This window comes from Elephantulus edwardii, unplaced genomic scaffold (genome assembly GCF_000299155.1).
Source record: "Elephantulus edwardii isolate Elephantulus edwardi_28Jun2011 unplaced genomic scaffold, EleEdw1.0 scaffold00161, whole genome shotgun sequence".
NCBI classification, from domain to species: Eukaryota; Metazoa; Chordata; class Mammalia; order Macroscelidea; family Macroscelididae; genus Elephantulus; species Elephantulus edwardii.
In genome coordinates, this window is record NW_006399911.1 from 2,619,490 (window position 1) to 2,644,790 (window position 25,301).

The 25,301-nt window shown below is 48.6% G+C and overlaps 1 protein-coding gene across 1 annotated transcript in view; it reads left to right on the forward strand.

The window, feature by feature from the left end:
• Window positions 1-6: 6 nt before the first annotated feature.
• Window positions 7-25,301, forward strand: part of KCNH2 (potassium voltage-gated channel, subfamily H (eag-related), member 2) — a 40,407-nt gene continuing 15,112 nt past the window's right edge. The window contains exons 1-2 of the mRNA XM_006895160.1: window positions 7-371; window positions 3,272-3,502. Of these exons, the coding sequence (XP_006895222.1) occupies window positions 296-371; window positions 3,272-3,502 (307 nt within the window). The 5' untranslated portion in view covers window positions 7-295. The remainder of the gene's footprint in view (window positions 372-3,271; window positions 3,503-25,301) is intronic.

A 25,301-nucleotide genomic window follows, 5' to 3' on the forward strand; every position in this document is an offset into this window, starting at 1 on the left:
CGGGAGGGCGGGCGGAGCGCGGCGCGGGGACGCGGAGGAACGGGCCCCGCGGCCCGGCAGACAGGTGTGCGGGAAGCAGAGCGGCCCGAGCTCTGGCGGCTCCAGGCCGGGCCCGCGGTCCGGAGCCGGGAGCTGAACGGGGACCCGCGCCCTCAGCCCAGTCCCGGCCCCTCAGGTGCTCAGCTGGGCCGTGGGTTGCGGGTACCACGGCCGGGCGGGGACACCCGAAGCCTAGTGCCGGGCCGGGCCGGGCCGGGGTGGGTGGGGGCCCGCCCGGCCCGCCCATGGGCTCAGGATGCCGGTGCGGAGGGGTCACGTCGCGCCGCAGAATACCTTCCTGGACACCATCATCCGCAAGTTTGAGGGCCAGAGTGAGTGGGGGAGGGGCAGGGTGGGGAAGGGGTCCCGAGGGCGGTCCCAGCTTTCCCGAGTGTGAATGGGGGGCGTGCCCGGGCTCGTGTGCAACATCTAGGGCAAATCAAAAGAGGGCTGGTGGGTCGCAGGCGCTGGCTACAGGCTATGGGGGCAAAGCTTGCAGCTTGGCTTGGTGCTTCTGGGGGCTGTAGGCCTGGGGCCAGGGGCCTAGTGCTGGGGCCAAGGGCGAGAGGTTCATTCCAGGCTTCTAGGATCCGTTTAGATGGTGTGTGCGAGAGACACTTTCAGGTTGCGGAGAAGGGAGATGGAATGCTACTATGCAGGTGTACCCAGCTCTGGGTGCCTGGATGTGGCCAGGGCTGTGTGAGAGCAAGGATAAGATCATGGTCATGACCCATGCAATGTGTATTTTATATGCTATCTGGTTTGTATTATGAAAACCTGAGAGCGTAGCATGTTAAGTGTGTACACCTAATGTGTGTGTGTGTGTGTGTGTGTGTGTAGTATATATATGGCCTTGGTTTATGATGCACAAGTTTCGTCCTGAATGGGCAATAGGGGGATATCTCTGACAAATCAAAGTGATTGTGGGTCTTGGAGTGAGTGAGTGTTGGGAAGCTGAAGCTGGGCTTTCAAGTTACACAGGCTGGCTCCAGTGCCCTTATGCTGTGTCAGTCTTTCTGTCCTGGACACTGTCCCCTAGCCTCCTTATGGGAACTACAGCACTTCTAATGTTGACCTGGTAGAGGCGGCTTCTAGAAAGTATACCAGGCTAGGTGTACACGTTCTGAGTGTAGGCATATGCACTCACTCTGCTTGCTTGTGCCTGTATCCAAGGTGCCATGTCTGTGACCACAGGAGGGGGTGGGGTGGGGATCGGGTGTGACTGCCAAGGGCCCTGGAAGCTGGGAGAGGGTGACATTCTTTGCACTTGACCCTGTAAGCACAGGACAATATGTACTGGTAACTAGGGTGCGAGGTGGGGATCAGTCTGAAGGCAGCATTGTCTGAATCTCAGGGGGAGGGGAGGAAAGGGTGCTGTTGAGGAAGAGTAGGGCCTAGGGGCTTTATTTTTTCCCTTCTACCAGCTCCACGGAGGCTGTACAGACAATGGGTAGCACACTAGGTTGGGGATCAGGAGCTGGCTTCTACCGCTGACCTTGACTCTCTTCCCTCCCTGGAGCTCAGTGTCCACATCTGTGAAGATGTGGACAAACCAAGGGGCAATATTTAAGGTCTCTTCTGTGCTGATATTCCAGGATCTCTGTGAAGGGGGTGGAGTTGTGCTGACTTACCTTCCTAGAAACTCTTTCTTGTAAGGCTTGGGTAAGAGAGAATTTTCCTTCCACAAAGAAAAACTGGTGCCCTGGGGATTGTTTTGGGTTGAGGTGCATCTAGAAGCTTGGCTAGAGTGTCTTTTCATGTGACTAGGGGCTTAAATTCTGGGGTTGATGACTGTGAATTTTGGAAGGTCTGGGGAGCTGACCTAAAGATGACCCATTTCCAGCAGTATCTTCCTGGAGGCCAGGGGAAGGGAGCAATTCTGGAGAGGTCAGATCCTGCTGGCTGCAGCCTGCCCCAGGGAACTCCTGCTGTTGTAGTCTGGACATTGCCCTGGAATTGCCCAGAGCTATAGCCTAAGGACTGTGCCCATGGGGACTGTGAGGGGACAGAGTTCTGGCTGCTGCTGAAAGCCCCAGCGTTAAAGGTCAAAGTGGCCGGAAACTTCTGTGTGTATAAAAAGCTTCTATCCCTGGAGCATCTTCCTGGGCACAGGCTGGGGCTGCTGCCTGCCTGCTGCTTAGCTGCCAGTCTGGCTCTTGAGGCAGATATGAAGCAGGTGGTGGTGAACCAAGGGTAACTCACACTGGTTTATTGGGGGGGGGTGTCAACAGAGGGTAACTCACTTTGGTCCATTGGGTGTCTCTCTTCAGTAAGCCCAAATCCCAGGAGGCCTCACATTCTTGGGGAGTACCCTGTCTCTGGGCCTGCTTTCTTACATGGGGGTCACATTTCAGGCCCATCCCTGGGCAGCAGGTGTGTCCATGTTCCGCGCTGGAGGGACCTTTTCATGCTCCCTATGACCTTGGGTTTCTACCCGTGACACTCAGCTTTGTTCATTCACTTTTTTGCCAGACCCGAGGTTTCAAATGTGGCCATGTTATTTACAAAGTGCAAGACTTGGGCATGTTTCTGAATTTCTCTTGAACCCCTATGTATATCATACCTACCGTATGGATTTTAAAGAGTATTAAGTGAGATAAGGCACTAGCACAGAGTGGATACTTAATATGTTAATTAACCTCATCTTGTTTAGCCGCCTACCCACTCCTCCTCCAGCCCCAGACAGCTTCTTGGAGGAGGTAAGGAAGAGTACCTGGAAAGTACAGATTCTTGGGAGCCCAGGCATGATAGTGGCCCTCCCCCACCCGTGGTCTTAAACTATGGGGTTCAAGAATTAGAAGCCAGAGGGGCCTGTTTGAAGCTGAGGCTGTGTCTGCGCCCAGACGCCATCTCTGGCCCTCCCCAGGCTCCTTCTCCAGGCCCAGTGTTTATCCCTTTGCCACGGCTGCTGACACGCGCGTTGCCGACACCCGCCCAAACTGGCCTCAGCCCGGGCGGGCGCGGAGGGGGCGACTGTCTGCTGGCTGCCTGCCCAGGGGAAGCTACGTAGCCAACTCAGGGGCCAGGCAGTGGAGGGGGCGCTTGAAGGGCTGTGCCCTGCAGAGGCACCTGTGTCGGGGAACAGCTGGCCTTGCCCTCAACTAGGGACCCCACTTTCAGTTGTGTCCGCTGGAGCGGGGTGTCTGGGATAACTGTGTGTGACAGCAGAATGTAGGGAAGGGGTAGGGGTCTCCTGCTCACGTACTCGCTTTCCCCCCTCAACCCCTCGCAGGCCGCAAGTTTATCATCGCCAACGCTCGGGTGGAGAACTGCGCAGTCATCTACTGCAACGACGGCTTCTGTGAACTGTGTGGCTACTCGAGGGCTGAGGTGATGCAGCGGCCCTGCACCTGTGACTTCCTGCACGGGCCGCGCACGCAGCGCCGCGCCGCCGCGCAGATCGCGCAGGCCTTGCTGGGCGCCGAGGAGCGCAAAGTGGAAATTGCCTTCTACCGGAAGGATGGTAGGCAGGGCCGGGGCGGGGCCAAGGGGCGGTGCTGGGTGGGGTTGGAGGGGGGCGGCCCGAAAGCGGTGCAAGTTTGGTGGGTTCCACCTGGCGTCCAGAACTGGCAGGCGTGGTCTTGGGCGGAGCAGGGAGACTTGGGCTGTGTGCCCCGCAGGAGGTGTGCGCAGGACACAGGGCTGCACCGTGTGGTGTCCAGGATCTCATTGCCTCACTCAGGCAGGATGGTTTTCGGAGTGACCATGTGGCTACTTGGCTATGGGTTTGGCGCCTCTGGTTCCTTCCTCTCTGGATAAATGTGGTCTTCCTCAGTCAGATAAGCTGGATAATTCCAGGAGGCCAGAATGGCAGGTGCGCCCATGGAGTGAAGATGCAGACCAAGGGTTGGGCATTGGTTGCTATCCTCAGGTTTTCCTGCCAGGTGACTGGAAATAAGTCACTGAGGATTGGGTGGGGCAGGGCCTGCTGCAGGCTACCTGCTGCTGGTCTCCTGTTCCCTCTCTCATCTGCACTTCAATTACACCTGGGTGGGGTGACCCATCACTCAACCTCTTCCTTTTGTGTCATTGTTGAACGCTTTGCCTCTCCTCCCAGGCCTCCCCCCTACACCCACCCCTTGGTGCCAGGTGTCTCTGCTCAGCCACCACCTCCCAGCCCAGCTGCTCTAGGCTTCAGGAGGGCAGATAAACAGAGCCCTGGGAGGGGCCTGCCCCTTTGGGATGGCCCTGCTCAGGAGGGGCAGTGCAGTAGCACCCCTGGGACCCAAGACCTGTTGCTCAGCAGTGCATATTCCGTGAGCATTAACTGAACATGTGAGCTCACTGCATCACTAGGTTCTTGGAGACCTTATTGTTAGGTGCCATCAAGTTGACTATGACTGATAGCGACCCTATAAACAGCAGATCTGAACCTTGTTCTGTCCTGTGCCGTCCTCATCATCTCTGACACAATTTGAGCCCACAGCTGTAGTCACGGTGCCAATTCATCTCGTTGAGTGTCTTCCTCTCTTTCGCTGACCCTCCACCTTTCTAAGCATGAGGTCCCTTTCCAAGAAATAGCCTCTCCTGGCAACAGGCCCAAAGTATATGAGATGATGCTTTGTCATCTTTGCCTCCAAAGAGCATTCTAGATATACTTTCTCTAAGACATATCTGTTTGTTCTTTTGGCAGTCTGTGGGATATTTAGCAGTCTTCTCCAGTGCCACAGTTCAAACGCATCAATTCTTCTGCCATCCTTATTCACTGTCAGCTTTCAGATGCAGAGCAGGTGCCTAATCAGGTGCACTTTAGTTTTCAAACTGATCTAGCAGTAACAAACAAAGTTCCTGCTGTTGTGGAGCAGTGACTGTCTCTTGCCCCACCTATAGATGAGGCCATTCTCTATGCCCCTGCACCATGCAACCTTTCCTCTGTGTTCACTATTGGGTAATAGGGCCCTGAATCTGCAAGCATGCACATTCTGTGATGTCACTGGGGTCCCTGGGAGGAGAATTTGCCCATACTTAAGAGAGGTTTCCCAGGAAGGCAGAGATCTCTGTTTTCTTACCAACGTATCCTTGGAACCTTTATCAGTCAGAGTAGATACGGTTTTATCACTATTTGACTATTTTGAGATAGCTAACATTGGCTGGTCATGTCACACAATGTGCAGGCACTGTCCTTTGTCACCTTCACAATAGTCCTGGGAAGCAGATGGTATTTTTCATGTCCACGTAGATGAGGAAATGGAAACTCAGAGGATACAAGCAATTTTTCCAAAGCTGCACAGCTAGAAAGTAGTAGGGCTGGGGATTGAACACATGTCTCTCTAGCCAGGATCCAGCCCACTTTGCCATATGTTAAAAAAGACACCCAAATAGATATAATCTGTATCTGTGTGTCTAACTTGTTTATATGTGTATGTGTATTAGGTATATCTATAGTCTCCTCCTGTATGATTTACTGCCTTTGAAAACCTGCTGGAGGATCAGCTATGGGGTCAGTTCTGACTCAACAGCAATGAGCTTGAGTTTTGTATCGATTATATATTTCAAATTTTACTTTAAAAATGGGAAAACTCTGGAATAATGAAAGGAACATGTATATGAATCATGGGCTCAGGTCTAGAACTTGAAATTATATAATACTAAAAGAGCCACTTACCTTCCCTGAGCCTGTTTCTATTTCTGCAAAAGGGGATAATATGCCATGTTCAGGAACCTCACAACTTTGCTGGGAGGCTTTTTTCAGAGAGTGTCTTGAATGCTTTGTGTGTTTGTGTGTGCTTGTATGTATGTGTGTCTATGTAGCTAGCCCTCCCTTCTGTCCCAGTCAGCTCCTTCATATGGCCATGGGACCCCACCTGCAGTAGTGCTGTGATAAAATCTTGGAGCTTGAGGTGACCTCAAGGATCATTTAATCCAACCCACTCAAGTTACAGATGAAGAAACTGAGAACTAGAGTTCTGGTTACCAGGGAATCTGGAGAGAGTGGGACTAGCACCTGACCTCCAATTCCAAGGCTCTTTCTACTCTGTGTGATTAGTCCAGATGGGGCTGTGACCCACAAAAGCCTCTGTCAGCCAGCTCTGCCTGTCCCACTCTGCTTCCAGGCCAGAGCATCCAGTGAGCAAGGAAGCATAGGCTCACCTGTGCTTACTTGCTGCTTCTGTAGTGAATAGTTTCATATTCAAATGTGGCTTGGAAACCACATGAAACTGTCCACTGTGGATTAGTTGTTGTTAGGTACCTTCCAGTCGGAACCAACCCATAGCTAGACCCTCCAGCAGGTTTTAAATCGCATGGAAGGAGATTGCTGTTCTTTCTCCTTCAGGGCAGCTGGTGGATTTGAACCATGTGCTTTCAGGTTGGTAGCGCAGTTCCTTACCACTTGGCTGTCAGAGCTCACTGTAGATTAGTAAGTAAGCACAAATAAGCCTATACTTACTTTGCTCACTGGGTGCTTCCTCCTTGTCAGGGATTATACATGATTAAAGATGCTTTGATTCTTCTGTAGAATGCACTGTGGGGGTAGGAGAGAGACCGATGCCACCCATACTTCGAAGTAGAATCTTTGTTGTGATGAAAAAAAATGTGGAATTGTTCACTAGGCTAGTAACTGAGTACAGGTAAATGTGTACTTACCTTGCTTATTAAGTAATCCAGCACTAGCTGGTACCTAGCCTGTTAGCCAACAGCCTGAGTAACCTTGGCCCAAAGTGAGTCTTGATACTTCAGTCCCGGAATGGAGACAGACTTCCTCTGAATCTCCTTCTCCCTTGTGCAAATCAAAGTGACTGACTTGTGGCCAGCGTGTGTGTTTGTGGTTGCATATACTCCCCTGTGCCCCAGGCTCCAGAGGAAGGCAGGGTTGAGGAAAGCCGATGCCACTCCTGCTTCTGTCTGTGCCTTTCACCACGTCTCTGCTTGGGGCAGCCAGAGGGGAGTGGGTCCCTGGGCTCCTGTCCCAGAGTGGTGGGAGTGGCTGGGGAGGAGGCAGGCCTTTTGCTGGCAGGCGCCACCGCAGACAGCTGTGCTGTGTCGATGCCTCTAGCCTTGCTCTGTGCAGTATCAGGGCCTGCAGCCAGACAGGCCCATTATTCAGTTGCTGGGACTTCTGGGAGGTGGGGGTGGGCCTGAGGGAGAGACCCAGGCTGCCAGTGACTGGGATGCTGCTCACTGGTCTATGCAGCTGTCCTTTAAGGCTAAGCAAAGCGAGATGGAGTTGGGAGCAGAGCCCATCAGTGACAGGCTAGGGCAGTATCACTTCTTTGGCTGCCCTTGTGGCTTTGGGTTGGGTGGGGTGTGGGGCAAAGCCTCAACAGCAGGTGCTGGCTGGTTACAATGCCCTATTTGCGCATCAGTCTCCCTCCCCCTCAGCCTCTGAGCTCCCTTGCTATCCCTTCTACTCTCTGCTTATGTCACTATGCTCACCTCTTGGCTGGGGCCCTGTTTGCTTGTGCCCACCCTCTGGCCTTTTGTCTGCCTTTGTCGCTGAAGTTGCTTCTACCTAGCTAAGGCCCCATCCCCTGGCCTTTATTTCCTTCTTCCTGCATCAATCTCTTCCTTTCCTCCACACTTCTCTCCCTCTCCCTGGGTACCTCTCCATCCCTCTGGGCCTCTATCTCCAAGCTTATCTGTCTCCCTAGACCTCTGACTGTCCTGGCCTGGCCTCCGTGTCCCTGGGAGCCTGTGCGTGGGTGGAGATGGGGGTATCTCTGGAGGAAAATCTGAAGCTCTTGCACTCCAGCTGCAGGCCAGTTGCCATAGCAACAGGGTCAGAGGGGCCTCAGTGTAGCATTTGAAGCTGCCGAGGTGGGGGAAGGGGTAAGGACCCAGCAGTTGCTCTATCCCATGTCCTGTCTAAGGTCAGAGCCCTGTGCTATCTCTGACCCTCGCCTCCCAGGTGCAGAGAGAAGTGGCGACATGCCTTGCCCCAGTGGTGGCTGGCTGTGACCCTCCACACCGAGGCCATTTCTCCTGGGCCTCTCTCCTAGACACTCTCCCATGGTCTTCTGTCTCTGTCTTCTTGCTCTGACAGCCTACTTCCTTGCTTGCTGACCACCTCCTTGTCTTCTCCGCTCCCTACTCCTCAGGCCCCAAAGCCCTATCAGCCTGGGTTAGGTGATAAAGGAAGCTTTTCTGAGGAGCTCTGAGTGTTCTGAGGCTGGGAAGGCAGGTCAGGGAGAGGCTGGTGCCCACTGATGTAGTGTTTTCTTGATGTGGAACTGCCTCCCTTCAGGGGGGACTTCCTTCACTTCAGACTGAGACAGCCTGTTTCCCTGGCTAGGACGCTGTGCAGCTCAGAGCTATGAGGTGATGTGGAGTTCCCCTCTGGCTAGAGCTCTTCAGAGATCTCTTCTCAGTCAGCACTGCCTGGCTGTAACTCCTCCCCTGCGGCCGCCCTGGGCTCCAGGATTGCCCAGGTTTACTGTGGCGCTCTGTCTGGGCCCCTCCAGGGGTGAGAAATCGTGATGCATTTAGGGGTGCCATCCACCTCATCTGCCTACGCTAGGGCTAGGGTCTGGAGAGTGTCGGAGGGAGGGCGGCTCCTCATTGTCCTGTCTTCCGCAGCCTGGAGAGGCGCTATGTAAATATTTGCACAGAGCTGTCTGGGATACACACAATCTGACAGTGATCTTGGGCTCTGGAGAGTGGGGTGCTGGGACAATAGAAGGGCTAGCCTAGGGGTGTGAGAGGGGGTGTGACCAGCCTCAGTGCAGCCCAGAGGTGGCTTCCTGTGGGATGTGACTCAGGAGGTTCAAAGAAAGCCCTTCCACTTGAACACACACCCTATGGTGCTTGAAATGCCACCAACAGAGAACTGCCACTTGAGCTGAGAATTTTTCTTTCTCTTTTACACACAAATTCTTTCTCATCCTATCCCTCCACCATATACAGAAACATGGAGAACAGTTAATCCTTTAATGAAAGGGGTTTAATAGATCTTCCACTCACTGACCTGACGAGAAGGGACATGGAATTGGAGCCACAAGAATTGGTGGGAGGCACACCTGGAACCAGTGGTGTGGTTGAGAGAGGCTTCGGGAGCCATTGCCGCCCCAGAGGACCCCTTGTCTTTAGTTTGGGGCTCCAGAGAGATCTTCTTATGCGATTAGCTGTGATTGGCCTGCAAAGAACCTCTCCACTTTTTAGTCTCTTGTCTGCTGGACTGGAACCCTCTTAGGGCCAGGTGATGTTTTCTTGTTTGGCACCCACCTCCCCAGTGCTGTCATTTCTAGGGGAAGTTGGCACGTGAGATGCAGGAAGGCAGAATGTGACCCTTGTGCTTCGTTTCTCATTGTCTCTGTGTGTTCTGTGCACTGTGAGTGAGGCGTGAGGAGTGACAGTGTGTTGTCGTGGGGAAGCCAGGTGACTTGAGATCCATTTCTGGTTCAGTTACAAAATTGTTGTGTAACTTGAGGCCAATCATTTCCTATTTCTGGGCTTCAGTTTCTCCTCTAAGAAAAGCTTGAGAATAATAGGATGTCAGGGCCAGGAGGGGTTGTAGAGGATGAAGAGGCTGTCAGAGCCAGAGGAAGTTGGACCAGGGAGAGGGCTGAGGTGACCCTGAGCAGAAAGTGTGCCCGGCACTCTCAGGGTATGTGGGGAAGGCGCTCGGCTCAGATGGGTGCACACTTAGGGGGGCTGAAAGGAACTGAATGGAGCAGTACCATGAAGAGCTGACAGAGAGGGGTAGAGCCATGGTAGAGTGGGGTGACAGCTGTGCAGCACACACAGGCACGCTTATTGTAGCTGCACTTTATAGTTGGAAAGTCGGGGCACATGTGTTATGGCAGGTGGGCCTCAGGCCTCTGAGAGACAGGATTCCTTCTCATTATGTGACAGAAGGAAGCCTTTACTTTAGAAGGTTGAGGAAGTTTGCCCAGTGCTTACCTCACTTTTCTTAGGGAAGAAACATGCATCCAGTTTTCCTGTTTCACCTTCAGAGCCCTGCCTGGCACACAGCTTATGCTTTACAGGGCATCTTGCCCAAGAGGGTCCTTTCAGGGATGAGAGGCTTGGAACATCAAGAAAACTGTACTAACTCTGGTATTTCTACTGACCATAGTCAGAATTCTCTGAGAGCTTCAATTCCTCATCTGCTAAGTCAGATAGTAACACCTTCCAGGTGCTGCTGAGGGGAAGTTCTTAAAATAAGGCGATAGATACAGAAGGCTTTTGAAACCATATTAAAGGCCTGGTAAGACCCAGGGCTCATTTATGCTTGTTGTGAAGCAGGGTGTCACCGTGTGGCTTGAGGTGCCGGCCAGAACTATTGCCGCCCTGGGAAATGAGTTCACTCCTGGCATATATGGGTGCTCTGGTAGCCTAATGTTTAAGGAGTTGTGCTGCCAACCCAAAGGCAGATGGTTCACATCCACCAGCTGCTCCAAAGGAGACAAATGGATGATCAATTTGTGTGCAGTTTACAGCCTCTGAAAACCTATGAATTGGTTCCAGCTCAACAACAGAGTTTGAGTTTTATATTTGACTAAGTCCACCTTAGAACCTCCATATCCCTGGTCCTTGTGGTACAGCTCACCCTGCCTGGGTTGTAATCTCTGCTGGCTTCTCCCCTTCCGCTAGAAGCCTCTGCTGGATCATGCTCTAGCCGCTCTCTCAAATAATTAAGGTCATTACATTTGTGCTGTTTTGTCTTTCTCTTTCATTTTTATTTTATCTTACTACTCAACCCCATCAATCTTTCCATAGGCAGCCATTCAGATGTACTTAGTTTGAATCTTTGTTCATCTATGCTGTTCCAGAATGTTTATATATATATATTTAGATGCATATATCATTTATATAAATGATTTTGTGCTACAGATTGTGTCCTGGTGCTTACTTTTATTCAACAGAAGTACCCTCCCCTTTTCAAAACTATGCCTTTAAATCCAGTCTGGCTGCTATATGCCATTTATCCTATATCTTCATATTCCATGAGGTGCACCCATCCCGTTTTACCTACCCACCCTCCTAGGAGAGACCTCCGGATTGTCTTCAACTCCCCACACAGTTTTCCTTTTGAACTTGTGTGAGGTGGTCTTTAGAGGACAGGTTGAGGGATTACAGGGGTGATGTCTGGGGAATCATTGTATCTACTGGACACTTAAGTACTATGAAAGAGAGGAAGACCCTCAGTGAGATGGTTTGACATGGTGACTGTAGCAATGGAATCAAGTGGATCAGAGATGATGAGAATGACACATGATAGGGCAGGGCTCAGAGGTCACAATGAGCTGTAGTAGACTCCGTGGCACCTAACAACAACAACTCCAGCAACATTAGCCCTCTTGTGGTACTTGTGTCTGGGCTGCCCCTCCCTGCCTTTGGGCCTGTCCCTGATCTACAGTTTAGATAATTTTTCTGTGATTCTCTAATTGATTGCCCCTGTCTGCATCCTTTAAACAAAGCATAAAATTCCTGTGTCACGCTTAGCATTTTCTTCTTTTCTAAATTTTGCCAACCTAGTAGAAGAAAATGATGTCTTGTTGTTTTAATTTACCTTTTAAAAATTTCTGGTCATGTGAGTATCTCTTGGACTGATGTTGTCATGAGGTGCTGGCAAGTCAGCTCCAGATCATAGCAACTATACGCACAATAGAAAGAAACTCTGCTCAGTCCTGCACAGTCTGCTGTGCTTGGCCCCGTTGCTGCAGTCACCATGTCAATGCATTTCATTGAGGGTCTTCCTTTCCTTTAATGACTCTCCATATTTTCCAAGCATGATGTCTTCTTCCAAACACTGACCACTTTTGATAACATGTCCAGAGTATAGAAGGTGAAGTCTTACTGTACTTGCTGCTAAGTAGAAGTCTGGTCTGGCATTACTTCTAAGACGGGTTTATTTGTTCTTTTGGCAATCCATGGTATATTCAGTATTCTTCACCAGCAGCACAATTCAAAGTCCTCAATTCATCTTCAGTCTCCTTTATTTGTTGTCCAACTTTCATGTGCATATGAGGCAATTGAAAATACCATGTCTTCGGTCAGGTGCACCTTAGTCCTCAAAGTGGCATCCTCCTCACTCCTCAGCACCTTAAAGAAGTTCTTTTTAGTAGATTTACCCAATGAAATACATACTGATTTCTTGATGGGTTCTCCATGGACATTGATTATGGATCCAAGAAATACAAATGAATATTGCTGTATATTTAATAAGGATCCCTGGTGAGACAGCATATTAGGTGCTGAGCTATTAGTGATAAGACTGGCAGATCATATCCACCAGCCAATCCTTGAAGAAAAGGACATTCTCTTTTCATAAAGAATTGCAGCCTCAGAAACCTAAGAGAGGGTTGCATGAGTATAAATTGACGTAACAGTAGCAGACCTTATATATTCAATATGTAGTCCATAGAAAGTTCCTGGTGGAATTGAAATACTGCAGACAATCCTTTTCTATTCAGTCATTTACTATACTGGACAAAAAGACTTAATTTAGTACAAAAACATTCACTTTTTTTTTCTTTGCTTGTGCTTTTGAAAGTGTTTTTTTTTTAATTTTTTTGTTTTGTTTGTGTATGTGTACCTTCAAATCAAATCTGACTGATACAGGAGGAGATTGTTCCTCCTTCTCCAGCAGAGCATCTGGTGGATTTGAACCGCACACCTCCAGGAGTTTTTGAAGTTTTGTTCAAGAGATTTTTACTATTCCAAGACCACAAAGGTCTACATTTCCTTCTGTTAATTGTTTTACTTTTTTTCAGTTGGGCCTTTAATCCACCTTGAGCCTATATTTCTGTGTGGTGTCAAGTAGGGATCAAGTGTTATTTTTTTCCATGTAGTGAGCCAATTTTCCCAACACTGTCTAGTAAACAGTCTGTTCTTTTCCATTGATTTGTGGTGCCACCTTTATCATAGATTAATTTCTTATATATCCATGGGTCTCTTTTTGAGCTCTTTCTTATGTTGTTCCAAGTATATCTTTGTCTGTTCTTAGATCAGATCCACATTTTTATAAATTCTATGGATTTGTATGTCTTAGTACCTGGTAGGGCAGCTCTTCCTCTTTTTTCTTTTTTAAAGCTGACATAGCTATTCATGAACCTTTGCTCTTCTTTGTGAACCTTAGAAGCTTTTCAAGCTCCTAGAAAGAAAAATCTTGCTAGAATTTTGATTGAGATTAGATTGAATGTACAGATTAATTCAAGAGAGAATGAACCACTTAATAATATCAGCTTGCCTCACCACAGAGCCTAACCTGTCTTTTCATTTATCAATTTCTGTGTCATTTATTAGTGTAAAGGTTACCTCCTCCAATGTTGTTGTTGTTCTTATGTGCCATCGAGTTGTCTGAAACTCATAGCAACCCTATGTACAATAGTACTAAACTTTACACTGTCCTGAACCAGAGCCACTGTCTCCGACACACCTCTCTCCATTACCCCACATACTATGTCAATCCATCTCATCCTGGGTTTTCCTTTCCTTTACTGTCCCTCCACTCTTCCATGCATGATATCCTTCTCCAGAGACTGGTCCCTCCTGGCCATGTGTCCAAAGTGTGTGAGATGGAGCTTCACAATCCTTGCCTCCAAGGAGCAGCCTGGTTTCACCTTCTCCTGTTTGTTCTCCTGGTTGTCCGTGGTATGTTCAATATTCTTCTCTAGCACCACAACTCAAAGGCATTGATTCTTCTTCTGTCATCCTTAGTCCTGATGCCTAGAAAGTAATTGTGAAGACCATGACCTGAATCAGGTGCACCTTAGTCTCTAGACCAACATTTTTGCTCTTTAGCGCTTTGAGAGATCTCTGACAGCAGATTTCCCTAATGCAGTTCATCTTTTGATTTCCTGACTGCTTGTTCCAAGAGCTGGTTGTGAAGCCAAGCAAGCTGAAATTGTTAACAAACTCAATCTCTTCTCCATCTATCATGATGCTGTCAATTAGCCCTGTGGTGAGAATCTCTGTTTTTGATCTTGAGCTTCAATTCATATTGAAGACTATAGTCTTTGACCATCTGTAGCAAATGCTTCAAGTCCAACTCAGTTTCTGCAAGCAAGGTTGTGTCATCTGTGTAACACAGGTTTTTGATGAGTTTTCCTTGAAGATGTAATTTTCTTGGTTAATGCCAGGATACTTTATAGCTTTTGTTCCTATTGTGAATAATATTTTATTTTGAACTACTTTCTACTTGCTTATGTGATATAAGTGGAAGTTTATAGAGCAAATTATTTTTATTCAGTAATTCACACACAATTTTATTTTGTTAAATTGCCCTTATCCCTGTGCCGCAGAACTCTTCCCACTTCCTCTGTGTGTTTCTTGTTTCCATTTCTCCTTCCTTATCCCTTCTTATCCTCTGAGCTGTATTTCAGTACAAATAATGCTCTTATAATCTCATATCATTTAAGAAGTGCTTCTTGAGTGTGCTGTTGAATCAGAGCTGACCCATAGCTGACCCTTCAGTGGGTTTTCAGAGTCATTTAATCAATCACACAGGAAGAGATTGCCCATCCTTCTCTCATAGAACAGCTGGTGAGTTTAAACTGTGTGCCTTCGGGATTGCAGCACAGCTTCTTATCACTAGACCACAAGAACTCCCTAGGAAGTGCTTACCTCCCTGATATTATTGTTAATTTCATTTTTATTACATTGTTATGTACCACTGAGTCAAAACTAACTCATAGTTGACCCTCCAGCGGGTTTTCAGAGGTTATAAATCACACAAGAGGAGATTGCCTATCTTTCTCCTGAGGAGTAGCTCATGTCTTTGAGTTGGCAGTACAATTCCTTATCTCCAGGTCACCAGAACTTCCTTATTATAGTCTGGCTTTATAGTACATTGTTTGGCTGAAAATAGAATCATGGAGATGATTTCTATTTCAGGCTTGACGGGTGACTAAAAGCCATAGTCTTGCAGGTTCTACAGTTTCTTAAGCCTGATCTCTTTGTGAAGCCTGGTATCTCTGTGGGTGTGATTTTGAGTTTTTTTCCACATTTTCCATCTCATTCTGTCTAGGGCCTTTTATTGTGATCCCTTTCAGAGTGATCAGGGGTGGTAGGTGGGTACTATCTAGTTTTTCCTGTCTCAGGGCTATGAAGACTTAAATTCATGTCTTGGGACTACTAGTCTTTGATTTTCTTTGGACAAAGAGAGACCTTAATTTTTGCACCTTACATGGCTGTTTATAAGCTTTAATATCTCAGTTACAACTCACTAAAGTAGGCTATAGAATAAAAAAAAAAAAGCTATATTCTGGGAGAATAAAGGCTAAATACCCTAGACAACTGGCTTCAATCTACCTCCCTTATCTTGATTTTGGGCTCTCCCAGTTGGCCTCCACGTCCTCTCTAACTTTGGTCCTGAACTTGCAGGCCCTCAAGGTATTACGGTTACAACTAAGAAGTTTTCATAACTTTGTACCTGTTTGCTTGACTATATACATTAATGCGCTTATTCAGTTTAACTCATTACCATTCAGTTGGAATCAGTATTTAGCAGAGTCTTCAGGGTTTTCAGAGGCTATAAATCATATGGGAAGACATTGCTTATCTTTCTTTTCAAAAGAAGTATGTAGAAATATTACCAGGTAAACCTCTATAGTTGTTGCTTTACTCTTGTTTGAATACCTGTTTGACTTTACCTATCTGCCTATGTATCCATTGCCTGGTAGATGAATGTCAGTTATTACTGCTAATTCAGGATTGTCCGTGTGATCATATTTACTTTTGTTGTATATACTCTGGTTGCCTCTTTGTCCCTTCCTTGTCTTTAGTTATACTGTGCTGATCATCCCATTTTTATATATTGCCTTTTTCTTCACTCAACATGTGTTTCATATTATTTAGTGACTTTTCTACCTCTCCCCTCTCATCCCTGAATATAAATGTGTGTATGTATGTATTCATCACATATTTATGTCCACTATATATGTTGTTGTTAGTTGTCATTGAATTAACTTAATGAATAACATACCTGAACCCTAATGAGTAACATACCTGAACCCAGCCCTATCCTGTGCCATCCTCACTGTCTCTGATATTCTTGAGCCCATTGTTAGTCACCATGTCAATCCATCTTGCCGAGTGTCCTCCTCTCTTTCACTGACCCTCCACTTTTCCCAGCATACTGTCAGGCCTTTCCTGATAATGTACTTTTGAGCATGTTGTATGTGAGATGAAGTTCTACCATCCTTGCTTCTAAGAAGCATCCTGATTACACTTCCTCCAAGACAAAATTGTTTGTTGTTCTTTTGGAAGGAAGTCCATGGGATATTCTGTCGTCTTCAGAGGCATCGGTTCTTCTGTCATCATAGTTCATTGTCCAATTTTCAGATGCATGCATGGGAAAGGATTGAAAATACTATAGCTTGGATCAGGTACACCTTAGACTTAAAACTGACTCTCTCTGTTGTTATTGTGTGCTGTCAAGTTATAACTGACTCATAACTGACCCTCCAGTGGATGTTTAGACGCAGTGAATAACATGAAAGGAGATTGCCCAGCAGCTGGTAGATTTGAACTGCATACCTTTGAGATTACAGCACAGCTTCTTACCACTGTGTCACCAGAGCTGGCTATCTGCCTGGCTATCTAGTCTTCATATATATGTATTCATGATGTATGACTACCTGAAGGGGATGACCCATGCATGTCTAGAGGCTGTCAAGTCTCAGGTCGGGGCAGGTAGTTTTAGAGGCTGATGAATCCAGAGTTGACAGATGAGTTTAGCAATTAGTCCAAGGAACCAAAGAGATGTGGAGCAAAAAATAAGCCAGCTCCACCAGACTTCCTTGTATAATCAGTGCAGGCCACCGTCCTTAATGAAACTCTCCCTCAACTGATTAGCTACTAATAGCAAATCCCAACAAAGGAATGATTATTATGACATCAAATTTCATAAAAGGAATAATCACATCACAGCTGTCAAAGCAGTGAATCATGCTGCTGTTATGTGCTCTCGAGTCACCTGTGACTATGTACAACAGCTCTGAACTGTGCCTTGTCCTGTGACAGTCTCACGGATTCTGACACACCTATCCCCATTACCCTAGTTACTGTGTCAATCCATCTCATCCAGGATCTTCTCCTGTGCCGTCCCTCCAACTCTCCCAATCATGATGTCCTTCTCCAAGGACTGGTCTCTTCTGGCCATGTGCCTAAAGTATGAAAGACAGAGCTGCAGAATCCTTGCCTCCAAGGAGCAACGTGGTTTCACCCTCTCCAAAAGTTTGTTCTCCTGGTATGTTCAATATTCTCCAGCACTACAACTCAAAAACATTAATTCTTCTTCTGTTATCCTTAGTCATTGTCCATCTCTCTGATGAATAGCAAGTAACTGTGAAGACTATAGCCTGAACCGGGCGTACCTTAGTCTGTCTGCTGAACTTATTGCCCCTCAGTACTCTGGAGAGGTCTCTGACAGCAGATTTTCCCAGTGTGACAGGCAGCCAAATTGACATACAACCTTAATCATCACAGCTGATAACTATCAGAGAATGTTCATCTGTACTAAAATCTTTCCTCCATTTTTTATGTTAGTGGACGCATATACTGTTTGTCCTTTCATGATTGACTTACTTCATTCAGCATAATGTCCTCCAGGTTCATCCACACCGCCTGGTGTTTCACAGATTTTTTCGTTGTTCTTTAATACTGCCTAGTGTTACACTGTGGGTCGATACTTAGCTTATTTATCCATTTATTTGTGGATAGACAACTTAGTTTTCATCTCTTGTGAATGAACACATTATTATTGTTGTTAGGTGCCATCAAGTTTCCTCTGACTCATGACAATCCTGTGAATGAAGGATCTGAACCCTGCCCTACGGCATCATTCTCACCATAGCTGATATGCTTGAGCCCATTGTTACAGTCACTGTGTTAATCCAACTCACTGAGAGTTTCTCTCTCTTTTTTGGCCCAGTATGATTTCTTCTTCCAAGGATTGTCTCCTCTTGACAACATACCCAAAGTGTGTGAGATGACGTTTCACTATCCTTGCCTCCAAGGAGCACCCTGGTTGTACTTCTTTGGACATAGACTTCTTTTTTCTTTTGACAGTCTGGGGGTATACTATTCTCCAACCCCACAATTCAAGGGCATTAATTCTTCTGTTGTCCTAGTTCATTGTCCAACTTTCGGATGCATAGAAAGTAATTGAAGACCATGGCTTGGGTCATGCGCACCTTAGTCTTAAAGCTGACATTGTTGCTCTGTAGCACCTTGAAGAGGTCCTTGACCACAGATTTTTCCAGTGCAATAGGACTTTTGATTTCTTGACTGCTGTTAACTTGGATGTTGATTGTGGATCCAAGCAAAAGGAAATCATTGATAACTTTAATCTGTTCTCCATCTATCACAATGTTGCTTGAATGATCATAGGTAAGCTTTTATCACATACATCTTGTATTTTGGCTCTCATTTCTTTAGGATATATACCAAGTGGTGGGAATGACTGTGTGTTTCTGTGGGGTGGTCTTTTATCTAGCATCCTTGTTGAATGCTCTTATTCATGGTTTAGCTAAATTCGTTTTGATGGTTTTTTAGGGAAATAATCCTATCATCTACAAACAATGTCAGTTTTCTTTGTTTATATTTGAGGTATTACATGTTTTGGTGATCAGATGTTTCATCGAGGCTTTTTAAAAAAATTTTTATTTTATTATTTGTGTGTACCATCAAATCAGATCTGACTGGTACAGGAGATTGTCCCTCGTTGCCCGGCAGAGCATCTGGTGGATTCAGACTGTGCGCCTCTGGGATTGCAGTACAGCTTCTTGCCACTAGGCCACCAGAGCCCCCCCCTCATCGAGGCTTTTTGAGGGCTTTCAGCGTGTGTGTGTGTGTGTGTGTGTGTATATATATATTTAAAACTTTTTTATTGGTAGTTCACAGTGTTCTTTGAGGTGAGCAAGGGAAAGATTATGACTTGGGTTAATGATCAGAAGGTGTCGGGCCACTTGTTAGATGCAAGAGCTGCAATTGAGACAGAGCTTTATCAAAACCTTCCCTAACTTTTCCTAGGATTTGCTGGAAGCCAAGATGGGGGCACAGTTCTACAAGTTCATGGAGTACTAGAGAGCAGGTGGAACCTTTGGTCTCGCCTAGCGGGCAGTAGGTGTTCCTGTGTGTCTTCACTGCCCCTGGATGGGGTGTGTGTGTGTGTGTGTGTGTGTGTGTGTGTGTGTAGGAAGAGTGCAAGTCATGGTGAAGAGGGCCTTGATAGTGTCTTACTTAGTTTTCTTCTCCAATGGAATACTCAGTATTCCTTGGTGGCCAACTTCTGTGCTCCATGGTTAGCTGCTCATTAGATTTAACATTTTATTAGGAAAAGACAGTTCAGTTATTATGAGAACTGCCTGTTGTCTAGTCAAGGTAGAGAGAGTCAGGTGTTTGAAGTGGACATGTTCTGTCTTAAAGGTGGTGCCTCTGACTCTGAGAGGGAAGGTAGAGGGTGGGGAGAGGTCCACACCTCCTATGATCATGGTTTCCTCTCAGCTTATATTTAGTTGTTTGGCAAGAACCCACATGTGTGAGACCTTCTCACCTTACCTCAGGGTTCTGACTCCTGGATACAGAAAGAAAGCTTACTCTTAAAACTGTATCTATTACCTTTTACATCTGGAATACCGCTGTAGAGATATTCTCAAAGAAAGAAACCGCTGTGAGTAGAGAGAGGGTTGGCAGGATCTGGAAGGACAGGTGGGAGCTGAGACTTGAGCCCCTGCCCTTGGCTCGGACTCAGCAAGCCTGTGCACTCAGAGATGAGAAGCAGTAGTGGGGAGGGCAGGCTGCCAAGTCTGCTAATGTGTTGGGGAGCTGGGGCTTTTGGAGAGCCTGCGGAGGCACAGACTCCAGGAAGTGGGAGGCAGGAGAGAACGAGGCTCAGGCCCTGGAGAGCTGCTCGTTGTGTGCAGACATGCCCTTGTGTCCCTCTCCTAGTGATTTTGGAAGGAGGAGGGGTGATGACTCTGTTCACAGATTGTGGCACTGGGAGATAGAGGCATGAAACCCCCAGCAGGCTGGTCCAGGCTGGTTCCCAGAGCTTTTCCAAGCAGAGCTCCTCTTGAAGGCTGCTGGGATAGAGCAGGTAAAAGGTGATGGGGTTCACCACGTGAAGTGGGCTTGAAGGAAAGATCTGGATGGACAGAAGGCAGCTTTGGCCATGAACGTACAGACAATCTGCAACTTTGCAGCACGGACAACGTCTCAGGCTGGAAAGGCTGGCAGAGGAGTCTGTCTGTCTGTCCACACTCTTTCTTTGCTAGTTGGGGTCTTGACTGTGGCTCTCCTCGCTGTCTGCTGTGCAGCGATCACGGCAGTTTTCACCTTCTGTAGTCAAGAGCAGAGGCTCATGTTCGCTTTCATACCATGAGCACAAGAACACATAAAAGTGTAAAAAGTCCAGTGTGTAGATATGCACACCCTCATACATGCAGCTTTCCGCATGCACATGTGCGTACTCCTCGTTCATGCATGCACACGCACACATGCATACACGTACGTGCTCATGCACTGGCTAGTTTCAAGCTCCCTCTGCCTATCCTTAGGCCCTCAAACTCCCTGCCTCTTTTTTGGCCCCTGAGTGCTCATAAGGGTGGTGTTAGCGACACAGTGGCCCCTCGCCAGGAGTGTCTCTCACTGCATCTTACTGTCGCCGCCACCAGGCTAAATATAGCCTGATAGTACACAGCCCCATGCCGGAGACATTCTCACTTCCTGGGGGCGGGCGGCCAGCAGGAGCCCCAGGCTTCTGCCCTCAGTGTGACTTTGGGTGTCCCAGGTGCAGCCCTGTTCCGGGAATGAGGCAGGGAGGGAGCCAGGGCAAGGACAGTGGCCTGCCTCAGGTCACCTTCCCCACAGGGCCCATCTGCCCTTGCATCTGGCATCCAGAGCAGGGAGTCTGTGCCTCAGAGAGGTGGATGGACTGACTCCAGGCCCACATCATGGCTTCTGGTGGTTGGGGTGTGCTAGCTTCTTGCCCCTTGGTTCCTTATCTGTCCTATCAGTCTCTGTCTTCATCTTGCTTACAATTTGGGACTTGGCTGAATGCAGGCAGGGGCTAGGCCTATCTTGTTCATAATTTGGGCCTGATACTCCACGTGTTGTGCTGCTAACCCAAAGGCACATGGTTCAAATCCACCTGCTGCTGCATGAGAGAAAGATGAGCAATCTCCTGTGCAATTTACTGCCTCTGAAAACTCGCAGGAGGGTCAGCTATGGGTCAGTATCTAACAACAGCAACAACAATTTCGGATGTAGCAAGCTCATGACATAGGCTCCATGAGCATTGTGTGTACTTTTCTGTGTATGTATATTCAGAAATCAGGATTTTTACCTATTTGGCAGGTAAGGACACTAAGATTGTGACCTTAGGACACTTAGAACACTCAGCTGGCACCTGCAGGCTCCTTCCCTCCCAGTGAGCGATAAAGCCTGCCCCCATTGTTGTTGTTAAGTTGGGATGGGTTTTCAGAGGCTGTAAATCACAGGCAAAGAGATTGCCCATCTTTTCCCCTTGGAGCAGTTGGTGGATTTGAACCACTTGCCTTTGCATTGGCAACACAACTCCTTAGACCACCAGAGCTTAATTCTTGCCCTGACTGTAGCAAAAGGGGGCTCCCCCTGGAGCTTGGGGAAAGCTGGGTTCCCAGAGACAGGGGAGATAGGGACCTGAGCTTGGGCCTGCAGGTAGTGGCTCCTGGGCCCTATGGGATGCCAGGCATGGGCTGGCACCACATGAGAGCTAGCCGGGTGCTGTGTTCCGATGAGTGCTGGCGACTGTGTTCCTGCTGCCCTTGGAATATGGGGAGGCCAGCTCTCCATTGAGCCACTCCTTATGACCCTGCCCTCCACTCCTTGAGTTCATGACCTCTGTGGGACTGCTGGGTGAGTGCCTCACCTGCTTTGCTGGGGCCTGCCTTGATAGATGCAGGGAGAGGCAGGTTGCTATTAATTCACGCCTTCCTTTACCTGTCTCCATCTTAAGGGAAGCAGAGAGCGCTGGGGCTGGGGGACTGACTGGTGGTTGTTGTTGTTGTTGTTATGTGCCCTCCAGTCGCTTGCGACTCATAGCGATCCTTTGTACAACAGCCCTAAACTCTGCTCTGTCCTGTGCCAATTGCACTGTCTCTGACACACCCATCCCAATTATCCCAGTCACTGAATCAATCCACCTCATAGAGGGTCTTTCCCTCCTGCACTGTCCCTCCACCCTCCCAAGCATGATGTCCCTCTCCAAGGACCTGTCCCTCCTTACAACATGTCCAAAGTATGTCAGACGAAGCCCCAGAATCCTTGCCTCCAAGGAGTAGCCTGGTTTAACCCTCTCTAGGATAAATCTGTTTGTTTTCTTGGCAGTCCATGGTACATTCAATACTCTTCTCCAGCAGCACAGCTCAAAGGCATCAGTTCTCCTTCTGTCCTCCCTAATCATTGTCCAACCTTCTGATGCATAACAAGTGATTGCAAAGAGCATGGCCTGTATCAGGCGCACCTTAGTCTCCAGAGAGACACCGTTGCTCTTGAGTACTTTAGAGAGGTCCTTAATAGCAGACTTTCCCATCACAATACGTTTTTTTAATTTCCTGGCTGCTGGTGCCAAGAGTGTTGACTGTGGAGCCGAGCAAACTGAAGCTGTGAACAATCTCAATCTCTTCACCATCAATCCTGATGCTGCCAATTGGTCCAGTGGTGACATCAGGTATATCCACCAGATTAGCGTGGGTGGAACTTTGTTCCCTCAGAAGGTTCTTGTGCAGGTGTTAGGCTTCACCTCATGGGGTTGTTACTCATCTGGGCAGCCTGGCCTTGCAGGAGTGTACCGTGGGGGTTGGCAGGGCCAGCAACTTGCTCAAAGTCATTCTGACTCAATGAGGGAAAGCCACTTGATTCCAAAGCCATGCGCCCTCCCTCCGTGATTCACTGTGGGGGCGGCATGGTCTCTCCTGCTCCCTCCAGTCCTTGTCCCTAACTGGCCTTGGCTTGGCTGCTTCTGGAGTGTGGGCTGTGCCTGCCACAGAGTGGCTCCTAGTGGAACTGCAGCCTCGGCCCCGCTCTGGGCTGCACAGAGACCTTCCTGAGATTGGCTCTGGCTGATGCTGGGCTCAGGGGCTGGGCAAGATTGGAGGGGGACAAGGAGAGATGTGAAGGGTTGTAGGGCTGAGGGTTGGGGTGGGTGGGAATGGTCAAGGCTCTGTGATTCCATGAAATTGTGGCCAGGTCACCCTCTCAGGAGGGTGTCCTCAGGCTTCCCTCCTAGTCCTGCTTCTCCTACCAGCTTTCCCTGTGGAGGGAGTACTCAGGCAATCTTTATTACATCCTGGGATTGGTTCTGGCTGGATGCCCAGCTCAAGGTCGTCCCTGGGCCCCAAGCCTGGCCCAGCTAACTCTTAGCTGCTCTTAGGGATTCTTCCCTAGGGTCTGTCTCTTGGGGTTCCAGCTCATGACAGGGGAAGCCTGTATGAGGAGGAAGGAGGGGGTGACATGGCACTTCCTGGGCAGGACCCAGCCAACCTGGCAGTGGCTCAGGGCAGTGGGTCTGGGAATTCAGGCAGGTATAGGCTATCTGGAAACTTTCTCCTTTCTTCTCCCCGACCCCGCATCAACCCTTCCCCCATCCCTGCTGTTTCCCTCAGCCATCATGCAGCGCTCCTGGCCACATCTTTGGAGTGAGTATGGCTAAGGCAGGGTTACATGAAAGGAAGGAAACATTGCTCAAATGTTGACGAAAGGGAATCCACATGTGGGTATGTGTAGGGGGCTGGGCTGAAAGTGCAGCTTTTACCTGCTGGACCAGGAGGTGGGGGAAGAGAGGGGTTGGAGGGTCTGGTAGCAGTTAGGGTCCCAGGGTCCCGGATTGAGTGCACTTTAGAAGAAGTTGTTCTGACTTCTTCCTGGGAAGCTGGAATCTAATCAGGAGGGGGGCCAAGGGGACTCAAGTTGAGAATTTCTGGGGCCTTATGATGGTGGCAATTTCCAGGCCATCCTTGAAGGTTGAGATGATTTGGTCCCAGACTCTGAATTTTTTGGAGGTGAGTTTCTATAAGGAATGAGGTTTAGGGATTTGGATCGCTGGAGTTCTAGGGTTGAGCCTGGGGTCTCAATGGCTGAGGCCTCCCGGTCTCTGCCCTCTCCTTCGGCCCGAGGAGGGCCAGTCCATGTTCAGGCCGCTGCTGGCCATCACCATATTAGGGCATAAACTCTAGTCAGGCTGTCTGGTTGCCAAACAGTCTTCAGCCAGGCTGGGTCTGAAGCCTTCCAACACCACAGCTATGCTTCACCCAGGGTCATCGCAGAGGCCAGAGGTCATGGCACGAGTGAGGCAGAGCTGCGGGCCTGGTGTGGTGAGCACAAGGGGATGGGGTGGCAGAGCATTCCCAGCAGCCTCTCTTGTGTTCTAGCCTCTCGCCCGGTTCCATCTGTCTGAGCTGGCTCCAGGGAACATCCCTGCACAGGCAACTCCATCAGTGTTAGCATCCTGACCGCTTAGCTCTCTCAGCTCCTTCCCTGGCCGTTCTTCCCATCATCTGATTATGATCTTCTGAGTCAGATCCTTCTCCTCACTCTCGATGCTTCCCCTACTCTGATGCTGAAGCTGTTCCCACCATTGCCCAGGGCCTTCAAGCCACCAAGAGCTGGGTGCCAGTTCTCACGTTGACCTACCACTATGGCTTTACCACCATCACATCTGCTGCTGCCTGGGACCAGGGAGGGGACTGAGTGGAACAGAAAGATGGGGACCAGCCCAGGAAGGTCATGAGAGGTGAAAGGTGAGGTGGGAGACACTGTTAATCACCACTTAGGCTCCTCCATGTCCTCTGGTCAGTACCTGCTCTCCTCATGCAGGGCAATAGAGACAAGGCCACTATGGGTGCAGGTATGGGGAACTGTGTTGTTGTTGTTAGGTGCTGTTGAGTCAACTCTGACTCATAGCGACTTTGTGACTAACAGATCTTGCGCCTCCTGATCTCCACAATGCTCAGCTAAGCCCATTGTTACAGTCACTGTGTTAGCCCAGCTCCTGGAAGGTCTTCTTCTGACCCTCTCATTATCCCAGCATGCTGTCTTTCATGGGGAAGTGGTGGTTGGTAGGTGCTCTCGAGTCACCTGCATCTAACACATGGCGACCCTCTGAAGAACAGATCTGAACCTTGCCCTGTCCTGAGCCGTCCTCACAATCTCTGACATGCTCAAGCCCTTTGTCACAGTCACTGTGTCATTCCATCTTGTGGAGTGTCTTCCTTTCTTTCTCTGACCCCCCCATGTTTCCCAGCAGGATGTTATTTTCCAAGAACTGGCCTCTCCTGACAGCATGTCCCAAAGTATGTGAGACAAAATTTTCACCATCCTTGATTCCAAGGAGAACCTTG